The 13,906-nt window shown below is 37.7% G+C and overlaps 1 protein-coding gene across 4 annotated transcripts in view; it reads right to left on the bottom strand.

Moving 5' to 3' along the window:
* The window catches only part of RFC1 (replication factor C subunit 1), an 83,414-nt gene that overhangs the window by 22,470 nt on the left and 47,038 nt on the right, over positions 1 to 13,906 (bottom strand). For all 4 annotated transcript variants that reach the window (XM_029947267.1, XM_029947245.1, XM_029947252.1 and 1 more), the window contains 6 exons: positions 9,896 to 9,973; positions 8,669 to 8,756; positions 7,295 to 7,578; positions 4,838 to 4,945; positions 2,832 to 3,011; positions 1,572 to 1,676 (listed from right to left, as the gene is read on the bottom strand). In XM_029947267.1, coding sequence (XP_029803127.1) covers positions 1,572 to 1,676; positions 2,832 to 3,011; positions 4,838 to 4,945; positions 7,295 to 7,578; positions 8,669 to 8,756; positions 9,896 to 9,973 — 843 coding nt within the window. The remainder of the gene's footprint in view (positions 1 to 1,571; positions 1,677 to 2,831; positions 3,012 to 4,837; positions 4,946 to 7,294; positions 7,579 to 8,668; positions 8,757 to 9,895; positions 9,974 to 13,906) is intronic.

Below are 13,906 nucleotides of genomic sequence, written 5' to 3'. Positions count from 1 at the left end.
AAGGAAAGAAAAAAATAGTGCTTCTTTGCCAGTGACTGGATGCTGAAAGTAGGAGGTAAATATTTAAAGAGAAACAGGATATTAGCAGAGTATTAAAGTTCTCTCCAAGATATTTTCCAAAGGGGAAAAGAGTCACTTTACTAGTGGAGACACCTGTCAGAAACCACCTTAACCACAGTTAACAGCATCAATAACAAGGCATATTGACATTTCCATCTAATATGATGCACTGAGGACAAAACAGGACTTCTGCTGTATTCCTGCCCAAAAGGCATAACGTCAGTCTAATCAAAAGACATCAAAAAACCCAAACTGAGAGAGACACTCCACAAGACAACTAACCAGTACTCATTAAAAGTCTCAAGGCCATAAAAAAAGACAAGGAAAGGGTGAGGAATGTCACAGATCGGAGATGATGAAGACACCCCAACTAAATGCAGTGTGGGTCCTAGAACAGAAAGAGAACAACTGGGGGGAAATGTGAAGTTTGAGTAACACACGCACTCTTGGTTAACACAATGGTATCATTGTTGATTTCCTGGCTCTGATAACCTCTCTGGTTATGTAAGTTGCTAACATCAGGGGACACCGGCTGAAGGGCCAATCCAAATCATTCTCCAAGACTGTTCTAACTGGAATAAACGGGAAGACAACCTCGCCACCTGGGTGACAGAACTGAGGACAATAAACCTGGATTTCTGTCACCTTTGTGTCCCGTACATGGAAAAGACCTGAACAGAGTGGAAACGAATGAAGATAACACTGGCAGAAGCAGAGAAGAAACTGAAAGAATTCTAAAAGCAGTACGGTCTCCAGATCCATAGTTCCGACATCAGAGCCAGCCAGCCCATAACTGAGTTATGTGAGCCAATATATTTTTCCTTTTTGCTAAAACTTATATGAGCTTCTGTCACAAACGGAAAAGTCCTCATAAGTTCTAAATGAAAATGAACTTAAAAGTGCCGATACCTAGAACATATCCCTTCAAGAACTTATAAAAGCAATAAACATTTACACAAAGTCATTGAAAGAATATGGAAAATATGTAAAGTTTAGTTAAGCAGATATGCTAAGTGTAAAACACTTCTCTCATTCTCCTCATATTTCTTGAAGAAAAGGTAAGGGATATCTGGGTGGCTCAGTCAGGTAAGCATCCTACTCTTGATTTCAGCTCAGGTCATGATCTCATGGTTTGTGGGGTCAAGTCCTGAGTCGGGCTCCATGCTGACAGAGTCGAGCCTACTTGGGATTCTCTCTCTCCCTTTCTCTCTGCCCCTCCACAGCTTGCACTGGTGCACATGCTCGCTCTCTCTCTCTCTCTCTCTCTCTCTCTCAAATTAAATAAACATTAAAAAGAAGGGAGGGAAGGAGATAGGGAGGAAAGGAAATACATCAAAGAAAACAGCCTAAAGCAGAATCTGCTGCTCGGAAAGAAATAAGGTAGGTTCATCTGTGGTAGAAGGCAAAATTAATCTTTTTGGCAACAGGCCTGTGGCCACTCACAAAATGTCTCTATGAAATAGGAAAATTGTTAAGTCAACCAACTTAAATAAAGTTCATTCTATACAAACCTCAGCTTCAACTGCGATTTCGTACTTGGACTTCTTGCCTGGCATAGTTCGAATCAGATTCAATAGGCCATCTTCATCAATAATATTTGTCCCCAAAGCTGCTGCCTATTGATTAAAAATACAAATCATTAAAACTGTATCCTAACCATTACTCTCTGTTAAAAAAAAGTGATTCTAGGATCTGTTCATAGGCAAAAAACTACATTTATAAATTAGAAAAACTGGAATATTTAAGAAAATATTCATGAAAAAGTATCATTAAAATAGAAAATAACAGATACATCCCTAAGAGTGACGGGTTGGCAGTGGAGGTGGCACATTATCCTTTTTGTGGATTGCTTTATCTTTCCTTCTACTCTAGGAAGGGCAAAAGCAGTAGGGCTTCCCAGAATGGACTTGTCCAAAGTTTGTTTTTCCCCTAGTCTTCCCTCTTTAAAAAACTCTGATGTGCCCATCTCCAAGTGATGAATTATGATTGAAGAATCAGAAAAGTCCTCATCCTCCCCAAACCCCCTTATAAGCTACAAAAAGCCATGTGACAGCTCTGGCCAATGAGACTTAGAGGGAATTCTACAGAGGTGTTTCCAGGAAGACTCTCATAAGGCCAGTCACAGCTAGGGTAACATCTTGCCACTGCTCCCTTTTCCTTGCCTTAAATGTGGACTTGAATGCCAAGAGCTGCAGCTACTTTGTGACACTTGGCAACATGCATGAAGACTAAAGCTAACACAGTAAGCATGACAGAGGTGGAGAAAGGGACTAGTCTAGCTACATCACTGAGCTGCTGGACCATCTCCAGCAACCGCCTACCTCTAGGATTCTTGTTAGGTAAGGAAATGAATAGCCACTTGTCAAAATCACACTTACCAGGTATAATTACTTGAAGCTAAATATAATTTTCCCCAACACAAAAAGAGTTTGCAATAAATAAAACTTAAGATGGAATATACAGTGTATAGGAGTATTTAGGACCAGAAGAAAAAGAAAACTGTATTTGCTTCTATTTTGAAAAAAGATCTAAACTGGAACATTACACTAAGAAAGTCAACTACCCAGGAACTGTGCCTTCAACTGGAAATCCAAAATTCTGAAGTTGAAGCCAAGAACACTTCTTGGAGAAGAAATAACGTACGGATGAGATTACTTTTCCAACTTCTTTCTTTCTTAAACTCTGTAGAGGGCACGACGACAAACGGCCGCAGTGAGAGCCTGCCAAAGAAAGCAGGCGTCTGCCTGTATGAAGAAGACAGCAGGACCCACCTTATCGCTCTTGGACTGTCCGCTGTCACGACCCATGACAAGGTAGTTTGTTTTCTTGCTGACATTTCCTGTTACTTTCCCCCCGTAACGCTCAATTAAAGACTTGGCCTCATCTCGTTCAATGGACTCCAGCACTCCTGTGATTACAAATGTAAGGCCTTCCAAGCAATTTTCAGCTCCCTAAAAACCAAAATGTTCAAGCAGAGAGGAAATTACATGGTAGCCTTCCAAAGAAACATTTGGCATCAAAACTGCAGGAAGTTGATTTTTCTCATTTGACATCATAAATAATCTCAGCATGAAAAATTTGCAGGAAATTCACAGCAAATAAGCAGAACCTGAAATTAAATCCTTAGAAATTCTTATGTAGGCTAGATTTAATGAACTTACAAAACTAGCCATGAAAAATATACATCCAGTACAGTTAGCAAAGCTAATTAAAATTATCGATTCATACTACTTTCATGGTTTTTTAAATACTTAAACCACTGGTTAACTTGTAAAACCTCAGGTAAACAACTAAATGCAATCCACCTATAGGATTTATTATTGTTAAGAAAGGAAGGATTGGATTGTAAAACAGCTAAACAAGTTTGAGCTCCTGCTCTCCTCTCTGGCTATTTACTGTATAATAGCAAATCTAACAGCCTGTGATTGACTTAAAGGCAAGATCATATGATCTCTTGATTAGAAAGATAACTTGATATATAAAAGACACTGGTCAAAGAGAACAGGAAGGAGGAGACATTTAGTCTTAAATGGAACTACGTATAGTTATAGACTCTTTAAATTTTTTGTAATGGTTCAATAAAATGATATAACCAAGCAAATGAAAATTAATGTAAATGATTCTAAGTTACTTATTACCCTTTGAATAGAGAATTGAGGTCAACATAGACTTAAAACAAGCCTAAAAGAAAGAAGCAAAACAAAATTCAAAGACTGCCAAATACAAGTTCAATCCTTCACTATCCTGGTGAAGAATCTTTGGAGGGTTGGGGAGAGAAAAGGTCTGATTAACATCTCCAGGTCTCTTCAAGCCCTATGATTCTAGGATTGAAATGATCCTGTGAACACTAAAGTACTGAAATTTTTTTCAGTAAATTCAAAATAACCCTAGCAAAGTCCACATGGAAACCCATATCCCATACCCCAATCACCTATCCTGTGGCTCTGAATGTATTTTCACTTAGCCAAACTCAAACTCAGCACTTCTAGCCTCCCAACCACCCTCTTACACTCTAGAACACTTACTGCGAGACCAGCAAACTGCCCAAAATCCTCAACCTCTACTCCAATATCCCCTCCACCACCTTGCTTTGACAGAGTCCCCTACAAGGACTCCACTTTGCCTAAAGTCCTCTCGAGCAGAGGTTTGCTTACAGTCTTTCTTACACCACATGCAGGAGGCAAGGTTGACATCTTCCTCTAGCCTCCTACACAACCCACCAGCCCCCGAAGGTCCACCTTCTCCCTCTCTGTATTAGGGGAACTATTAATCTCCATTTGTGATCTGAATCCCCTCTCCTTCTACCTTCTACCAGACATCTCATACTCCATTTGATTATGCTCCTCTTTCTGGTATAGCTTCACTCACTCCCTTTCCAGTAGATCCATACTTTCAGTGAAAAACATTAGTCTTGTGACTACCATATTCCTCAAAACTCAGCCCCTGTAGGTTAATGGGTTACTTAAAGGAAAACTTTTCTAAGTAGTATCAAGCAGTAATTTATAATGTGAATAAATATCCCTAATTCACAAAGATGGTGACTAAGGCATTTCTGTTTTAAAAAAAATGATATTTTTTAAGTAATCTCTACACCCCATGTGGGGCTTGAGCTCACAATCCCAAGACCAAGAGTCGCCTGATCCACCAACTGAGCCAGCCAGGCGCTCCTCTGTTAATTTTTAATTATCTGTTTTCTGCTCCTGTAAAAACAGTGAATATGTGCATGGACCCAGGGGCCAGAGGCCCTGACGGAACAGCATGCCCTCTTAGCACTCACCTTTGGAATTTCTTTGGAGCCCAAAGCTTTGGGACCTTCTCGATTTAAGTAGCTTCGATAAGCTTGATAATTAGTGCGTCTCTTTTCAGAATCTTCAGGACTTATAGACTTCAGGAAGGAGGGGAAAAACACTGAATAAAGTCATGCAACATTCAGATAAAATGAATACATATAAAAAAAAATACGTATCAGTAAGTAAACATTAAGTCACATCTGTGTTTGGTCCTGAAATGACCATTTTTAGCTACACAGGTCCTCCCCATTTAGACATGCCCGGCTTATAAACATCCTGCATCAGCTCTTCTCAAACCTTCTGATGCTCTAGAGGAACATACCACAAGGACAAGCCAAGTTACAAGCCCCAAGCAAAGAAACAATAAAAAGTGGGATTTTATTTCAAAAATTCCTATGAGTGCCAAGCTCTTTCCCATAATACATCCATGCATATTTTAATGACAAAATTCATGTTTCCCCAAGTACACTTCATCACAAAAGAAGATTTCCCATGTTTGTCCTATAGCCTTGCACACCCCACAGACACCTAACTGGTCCCATACTTCTGAGTTTATGAGCACCACAGGCTGAGCACTGACGGCTTCATAATGCACAGCTGGTTCAAACAACAGGCACGCTTTATACCAAAAATTCGACACGTTCTATATACCACCACTCTCCCTGCCGGATTTAATCTCTCCTCTTCTGTTTCTCTCAAGGATTTTACTGTAGGTCCATCTCAGAAAATCTTGGGGAATCTTTTCAAACTATGTATCCCTAGACGCACCCCAGGTTTGGCTTGGAGTATGGCTGGGGCAATGTGTATTTGGCGAGAAGACATCCTAGATGATTCTGATTTAAGAACCCTTGCAAGAATGGTTTCTTGTTTTTTTCCACTTTCTATTTTATATATTTTTTTTAACTAAAAGCCACCTCAAATCCCCTTGAGAACAGACAAAACATTACTTCTATGCAAATAAATGATTTTAATCAATAAAATAAGTTGCTCTGGTTAAAAGTTAAGTAAGCCATTAGAGGCTGGTCCTAGACTCTGACCCGATTTTTTAACAGTGGTTCTTAAATGCTGGTGTGCATTTGTATCCATCTGAAGAGCTTATTAAAATACACTCGCCCAGACCACCAAACCATATTTTTAACAGGAGAGGCCAATGCATACCAAAATGGGAAAATTATTAATTTATAACATTAATTCTATGAAAATAGCAATTCTGAATTATATACAACTTATAGAGTAATTCTGAAGAACAGCCAGTTATGACGTCGAAATTATTTGACCAAGGTAGACTATTCCCAAAGCTGTTAACATAAAAGTTCTGAGTCATTTCTATTCCAATAGAACGTTGAAAAATAAGGTGAAGAGTGGCAGTAACATTTAAAGATTTCTTCTCCTTTAATAAAAATAGACCAACTTCTATAAAATGAACATGTTTAGTATGCCTGAAGAAAAACATTTATCCACCAGATAAGTATTTAGTTTAGAAAAGAAAAATTGGAGACCAAAATGTTCATTGTTCCCTTAAGCATATTTATGAGCACTGACCATAAACAAAAGCATCTAGAAATCACCATTTCACTGTTCTGCATTAAAAAATTATGGTGATGAGAAGTTAAAATAGACAATATTCTGCTTTGAATTCCAAATGCCTAAGAGGCTTGAAGAAATAGTGGTTTCTCATTATGAATCTAAGGTGATTCCAAATTAGAGATTCTAAGAAACCATTCAATTCTCAAATATATATGAAAACAAAAGAAAAATTTTGAAAACCATTCTGCATTACTTGTTTTTTGCCTTTGCAAATGAATTCAGTATCTCAACACTGTTATACAAGAGGAAAAAGGAGTACACTCAGGGCAAGTCCAAATTATTTTAATAATAAGTGTAAAAACAGCACTTATGTATTAGGCACTGTTCCAAGTGGTTTTACATATGAACTCAGGTACTATTATTATCCCTATTTTACAACTGAGGAGACAAAGAAGAGAGAGAGGAAATAACCAGACCAAGGTCACAAGTCTGCTCAATGGCAGAGCTATATGATCTGAAAATGGCTGCAGAGTCCATGCTGAGAGACACTATGGGATTATACGGTTTTCGCTTTGCCTCAGAGGACCTGAGTTTAAAGCTGGCACTGCTACTCACTAGTTGGATAATCTTAGAGTAGTTACTTAACTCTTTCATAAGCCTGACTCTTCATCATTACAAACTGAATAATAAAGTTACAGGGCTGTTGTGAAAATTACCTGAGATACCATATGTAGTAGTGTAATATCCAACACACCTCAACACTCGACATTGGCTAATTTAGCTATATTCTGCAATAGCATCTAAGTAAGATATCTTACACATTATAATGACGTAAAAAGCTAAAAATAAAACTTAAAAACAATAAAACCCAGACCAACACACAGCCCCTAAACGATATACTTTTAGAAAATTTCTACCTCTTTTTTAGCTGGAGAACGTTTGGGTTTCTTGGGAGTTTTTATCTGTCCTTTCAATTCAATGGTATCTTCTTTTCTTTTTGAAACCATAGGCTCTGTTTCTTTATAAGAACTCTCTCCTTTTTTTTTCAAAAGGGCCAACTTGGAACTGGCTTTCGGAGAAGTTTCTCCTAATTTGTGAGGTGAAGACTTCAAATGTTGCTGAGATCCTTTCAAACTTTCACATTTAGTTGGCTTCTTAGGACTACAGTTCTTTCTGTCATCTGAAAATTGTTCTGTTTTTACTAGAAAGAAAGAAAAGATTATGACTTGTTTAGGGGAAAACAATACACAAATCAAGATTTTTTTTCAATTTTCAATTCGATAATATTAGCACACAATGTCATATGGTGATTTCACAACATTTACATTAAAATTTTAGTTCTTTATATAGAATACTTATTTTAAAAAGTAACATTGGTACACTTTTATATAACCAATTCAAATTAAAGGATCTGTCTGTCCTTTTAAATATAAATGACTCTACTTCAAATGATACAGTAAACTACATCTAAGAACATGGCCTTATTCGACAGATAAACTTTAATGATTTGAAATTTACATGGAATTTCAGAGAAGAAATGCCACATGAAAATTCTTGTCTGTAATTTGGTCTGAAAGCCCCAAATCTGTGATTTCAAGACTAAAAGATACTATATGAATGAATTTACTTATAGGATTAAGATGATCTATAGCAGCAGACAGATTATCAGGACTAGTAAAAAATAAAACCTACAGGGGTGCCTGGGTGGTTCAGTCGGTTAAGTGTCCGGTTTCAGCTCAGGTCATGATCTCACGGTTCATGGGTTCGAGCCCCGCATCAGGCTCTGTGCTAACAGCTAGCCTGAAGCCTGTCTTCGGATTCTGTGTCTCCTTCTTTCTCTGACCCTCCCCTGCTCACACTGTCTATCCCTCTCTCTCAAAAATAAGTAAAACAACAACATTTTTTAAAAATTAAAAAATAAAAAAGTTAAAAAATAAAACCTATAGCCAATCAGCAGGAGGCTTCAGATGACCTGGACAACTGTGAGTCAATTCTCTGAGCTTGTAACATCTAGTTCTTTGCCATCAGATACTGAGGTCTGCATGTTGCACTACACTTAGAAATTAACATTAACTGAAACACATCTTTGACAACAATCATAGAATAGACATTTAACACCAGCTAATATCCAAATATAGCTTTCAAAGTATCTAAGAAGTATCAATATGCCTATGAAATGATGTCTACCTAACAATACAAGGCAATTATTGAATAGAAAGTTTAAACAGATGATCATGAATTTTCTTCTGTAAAGATAAATGTTTCAGGTTATTTTTTTCTGCTAGTATTACCTTTATGAGGAGATTTATGTTTTTCTGCTTTACTTAAATTGGCTTGGACAGATGACAATGTTTCTCTTCCTTCTGGGTCCTTTCGCATCTAAGAAAATTTGAAGTGTCAAATGTGACATATAATAGGAAAACTACTACCACAAAATATGTTATTAAAATTGATCAAAGTTTTAATTTAATTAATTTAAATTTTTATTGTAAGATTAAGGGCCAACTTCCAAGAAGATAATACGAAAAATTTCCATTCATTCATCCACAAAATTTCTAGGGAAAACGATGCATTTTTTATTGTTTAATTTTACAGATGAGGAAATTGATGAAAGATTATAAAAAAATGTATCTATAAAAAATTATCACAGTTGTTCCCAACTTGTAAGAATGGAAGACTTGTTTCTGCTTGTTTCATTTCAATTCTCAATTTGTTTGTGTTAGGCAACTAAAAACTAAAATCTAAACGCAAAATATTACAATCTAAAGCTCAAAAGAAGACAGAGCGCTTTCTCGAAAGGAAAATCCACTCTCTCCACTGCTCCCTCAAAACGACATTTTACAAAGAAGTCACTAACTGTGATACATAACACAATATTTTTTAATAATTATTATAATTTGAATGTCTTTAAGGTGGAGTAAGGCTTTGCAAATGACAAACTCCCCACAACTCCTTATTATCTCAAACGTGCTTGCTGTTAAAATCTTTTAAAATAGTTAGAATATGATTCAACGGAAACAAGGCTAATTTTTTGGAAATTAAGTGCCTAAAAAAAACCACCGAAGCTTTTAAAGATTCCCCAAAATACACTCATTATTATCTGAGACTAGGACTAATACAAATCTTAAAATTAGCTAATTATAAATAGTAAAATTGTGTTGCCAAAAAGACAGTAATTAACATTAAAGTTATTAAACTTAAGTTCCTTAGCAACGTTTGTAAGGGCTGTTCTCTGAACAAGTACGTGAGAATCCATTTGCGAGACAGACTGAGTAAAAGCTGTAATTCACTGTTTTGTGAGGAAGGGTTCTGGTTGGCTTTGGCTCGACCAACCTTCCTTGAGCAAGAATATGTTTCTCAATGAGCTTCCTCAAAAACATTCTTATACATTCATTTAGCTTCTTTCTGGAAGTTACTCATGGTTGGTTGTATCTCCAGAGCCTCAAATACACAAGTATGAAAAGGACCACTAATCTGCAGTGTATGTTCAGAGTGCAAACAGCTGGCTCAAACACCACCTTTTTGGTCTTTGGTTCTTCGTCCAACATGGCTAACGTTCTGGCAAACTCTTCATCTTCGTGCAGCTGTCGCTCCAGCTGTAAAAAGCGTCAACACAATGAATTGCTTTTTCTTTCTGCAAATGAAAATTTTTTAATGTTTCATACATGATACTTAAAAGTAGAAAAAACATTTTCAAAAAATTATGATATTTTTCCCCTAATCTTCAGTATCACAGGTTTGTTTCATTAAGCCTAAAAATTAGATTTCAGAATATTTATTTCTAGTTTTGCAGGCGAAATAGACAAATTGAGCATATTTTTAAACTCTCACTTATAAAGTTGAAAGTCTATGGTTTTTTTAAATACAACACTTACAAACCTCTTACTTCTTCTTTTTTTGTTTATTTATTTGTTTTGAGAGAAAAAAGAGTAAAAGTGGAGGAGGACCAGAGAGAGAAGGGAAGAGAGAGAATCCCAAGAAAACTCTGCAATAACAGCACAGAGCCCAACACGGGGCTCGAACTCATGAACTGTAAGATAATGACCCAAGCGAAGGAGTCAGGTGCTTCATCAAATGAGCCACCCAGGCAACCCCAGATCTCTTATTTCTATTTATTTTGAATTCTACAAAGAGCTCTGAAAACAATCTCACCCTTACAGAAAAACAACAGACTGGAGGGCACAAACAAAAAAGTGAATCTAAAAAATAAAGTGGAGCGCCTGGGTGCCTCGGTTGAGCATCCAGTTTTGGCTCAGGTCATGATCTCACGGTTGCGAGTTCGAGCCTTGTGTCAGGTTCTGTGCTGATATCTAGCTCAGAGCCTAGACCCTGTCTTCGGATACCGTGTCTCCCTCTCTCTGACCCTCCCCTGCTCACGTCGTCTTCCTCTCTCAAAAATAAATAAAAACATTAAAAATATTTTTTAAAAAATAAAGAAAATTATATATTTTCTTTGTACACAATACTATTTTATACATACAAGTGTAACTATCACTTACAATCATCAAACTTCAATTTTCAAACGCTAATTCAAATGTATCTCTTCTGACTTTTGAAAACTTAGTTCATCATCCTAACATGCTAAAGTAATACACAGATAATCTGCTTGCCTTGTTATTTCCAGTATTTTCATTTGCAGCAAAATGGAACTCATCCAGAAAAGAATGTGTAGCAGTGGAATATATTTCTCATTTATAACTTTTTACTTCTATTTAGTGTTTTGAAAGAGAACCTGAGTAGAGGAGGGGCAGAGGTGGAGGGAGAAAGAGAATCCCAAGCAGGCTCCACACCCAGCGTGGAGCCCGATCCCATGACCACAAGATCATGATCTGAGCCAAAATCAAGAGTTGGACACTTAAATGACTGAGCCATCCAGGTGCCTCTATATTTCTCATTTATAAACTAACTGGTTTTATGCCCCAGTTAACCATAATAAAATGGCTAATGTAATATCAAAAAGCCTCCTTGTATTATTCAAAGGAAAGAACCTCCAAATCTACTCAATCCAAAGCAGAAGCCTGATGAGAACACAGTAAACAAGCTTTTCCTTGCTCATAAAATGAACTAACACAAGCTACACAGAACGATAAGCAAGCCAGATGCACAGCATTACGTTGTTACCAAATATTTACTCACTATAACTGAACTACACATTTAATTGCTAAAAACAATATGAAAAATCTTTATCATAGAAAACCCCTTCAAATTCTAAACCTCCAGTTGCAGCAATTTCTGGTTGAACTCTACACCATTTTCCCCAAATTTCATACTCTATAGTATGCTTCTAGTAAAGAGGATTTGAGAAGACAGAAGAAATGAAAAATTCCCATTATACATTCATTCCTGGGGGCACCTTGGTGGCTCAGTCATTTAAGCATCTCAGTTTTGGGGTGCCTGGGACGTCAGTTAAGCGTCCAGCTTCAGCTCAAGTCATGATCTCACGGTTTGTGGGTTCAAGCCCCACATCGGGCTCTGTGCTGACAGCTAGCTCAGAGCCTGGAGCCTGCTTCGGATTCTGTGTCTCACTCTCCCTCTCTGACCCTCCCCTGCTCGCACGGTCTCTCTCTGTCTCACAAAAATAAAAACATTAAAAAAAATTACTTAAGCATCTGAGTCTTTATGTCAGCTAAGGTCAGAATCCCACAGTGGTGAGACTGAGCCCCACGTGGAGCCCCATGTCAGGCTCTGTGCTGGGAGTGGAGCCTGCTTAAGATTCTCTCTCTCTACCCACTCTGCCCCTCCCCAGCTCACAGACTAATAAATTACCCAAATAAGATTCTAAAAGAATGTGACAGAAATGGGAAAGCAGGGGCACTGTGATACAAAGTACCAAAGCCAGTTTGGAAAGGATGGGATAGGCCTCCTGTATGTGGGACAAGGAGCCATATAACCTAAAAATTACTTCACAGTTTTACTGAGACTACCTTCAGTCATGGGGATACCTGTTTATAGTCTATATAATTCAGTGTAATCAAATAAGATGGAAAAGATTCTGAAAACACAAACTCTGCATAAACTGCCAAATTAATAAAATGTGATCAGATATATCTCAGAAAACTGAAATACTGTTCTATCACAAAAATATTTTAAAAATGCCTCTTCTATGCAAGCACAAAAATGAACACTGATGTCACAAAAGCTGAGGAAAACATAAACAGCCCTGGTGGGTAGACTTAGAGTCTACAATAAGAAGACACATAAATAACAATTATAATGTTATTAGTAGCTACAATGGAATATGACACCATAGTATGAGGGGTTTCTAATATAGCTGAGGGAATATAAAATCATGACACTTCAGCTAATAAACAGGAAGGGGGTTCAGGCATCAGGTATCAAGGTCTGGAGCCTTTGACAGAGATGAACACTATTCCTTGAAATATTTTCTTTGTTTGGCTTCTAGAAAATAACAACTGGGGGGCGCCTGGGTGGCTCAGTCAGTTAAGCGTGTGGCTTTGGCTCAGGTCATGATCTCACAGTACGTGGGTTTGAGCCCCACGTCGGCTCTGTGCTGACAGCTCAGAGCCTGGAGCCTGCTTCCGATTCTGTGTCTCCCTCTCTCTCTGACCCTCCCCTGCTTGCGCTGTCTCTGTCTCTCTCTCTCTCTCTCAAAAATAAATAAAAAACATAAAAAAAATAAATAAATAACAACCTTTCTTGACTTTCCTACTTCATTAGCCACTCTCTTAAATCTCTTTTGTTGGATCATCTTCCTCTTGCTGACCTCTAAATTTTAACAGTCCTGTAGAGTTCAATCCTGAGACTTCTTTTCTGTTTACATTCTCTCCCCATGATCTTATTGAGTTACAGTATTTTCAAAGGCGATTCAAATGCTAATGATCCCCAAATATACATCTTCGGTGTAGACCTTTCCCTTGAGCTCCAGATTCTTCTATCCAAATACCTACTCCGCGTCTCCATTTGGAAGCCTATTAAGCATTTCAAATTGAACATGTCCAAAACAGAATTCTTTTATTTCTTTGTACCAGTGTTCATCTTAATAAAAAGATCACCATTCATCTAGTTACTCAAGCCAAAAAAACACGAAGTCATCTCTGCATCTTCTTCCCCCGCATCTTACACGGAATCTGTTAGCGACAACTCAAAGGTTGCAACTTCAAAGCACATAAAGATTATGACCACTTCTCACTACCCCTTCCATTACCACCCTGCTACAAGCCAACCTCTTCTCTCACCTACTCAGGCATAACAGTCTCCAAACTAATCTTCTATTCTTGCCCCACCATGGTTTATTAGCCTTCCAGCAGCCAAAATGATTTTTTTTACGATTCATCAAATCACATCACTTCTGTATTCAACACTCCAATGGCTTCTGCTCTTACAGAGACTAAAATCCAAAATCCTTACCATTTCAAGTTCTTTTGGTATGTCCCAAAGACTTTTCGTGACTTACAAATTCTACCTCAGGAAAACCACTTGCTTTTCTCTGTTTAGAAGAAAGCTTCCTCCAGGTAGTCCGGCCCATGGCTCAACCATTAACACTTCATTTTGTTCCCCAATGTCACTTC

This window comes from Suricata suricatta, chromosome 1 (genome assembly GCF_006229205.1).
Source record: "Suricata suricatta isolate VVHF042 chromosome 1, meerkat_22Aug2017_6uvM2_HiC, whole genome shotgun sequence".
Classification (NCBI taxonomy): domain Eukaryota; kingdom Metazoa; phylum Chordata; class Mammalia; order Carnivora; family Herpestidae; genus Suricata; species Suricata suricatta.
This window is presented reverse-complemented; position numbering and strand designations above follow the sequence as displayed.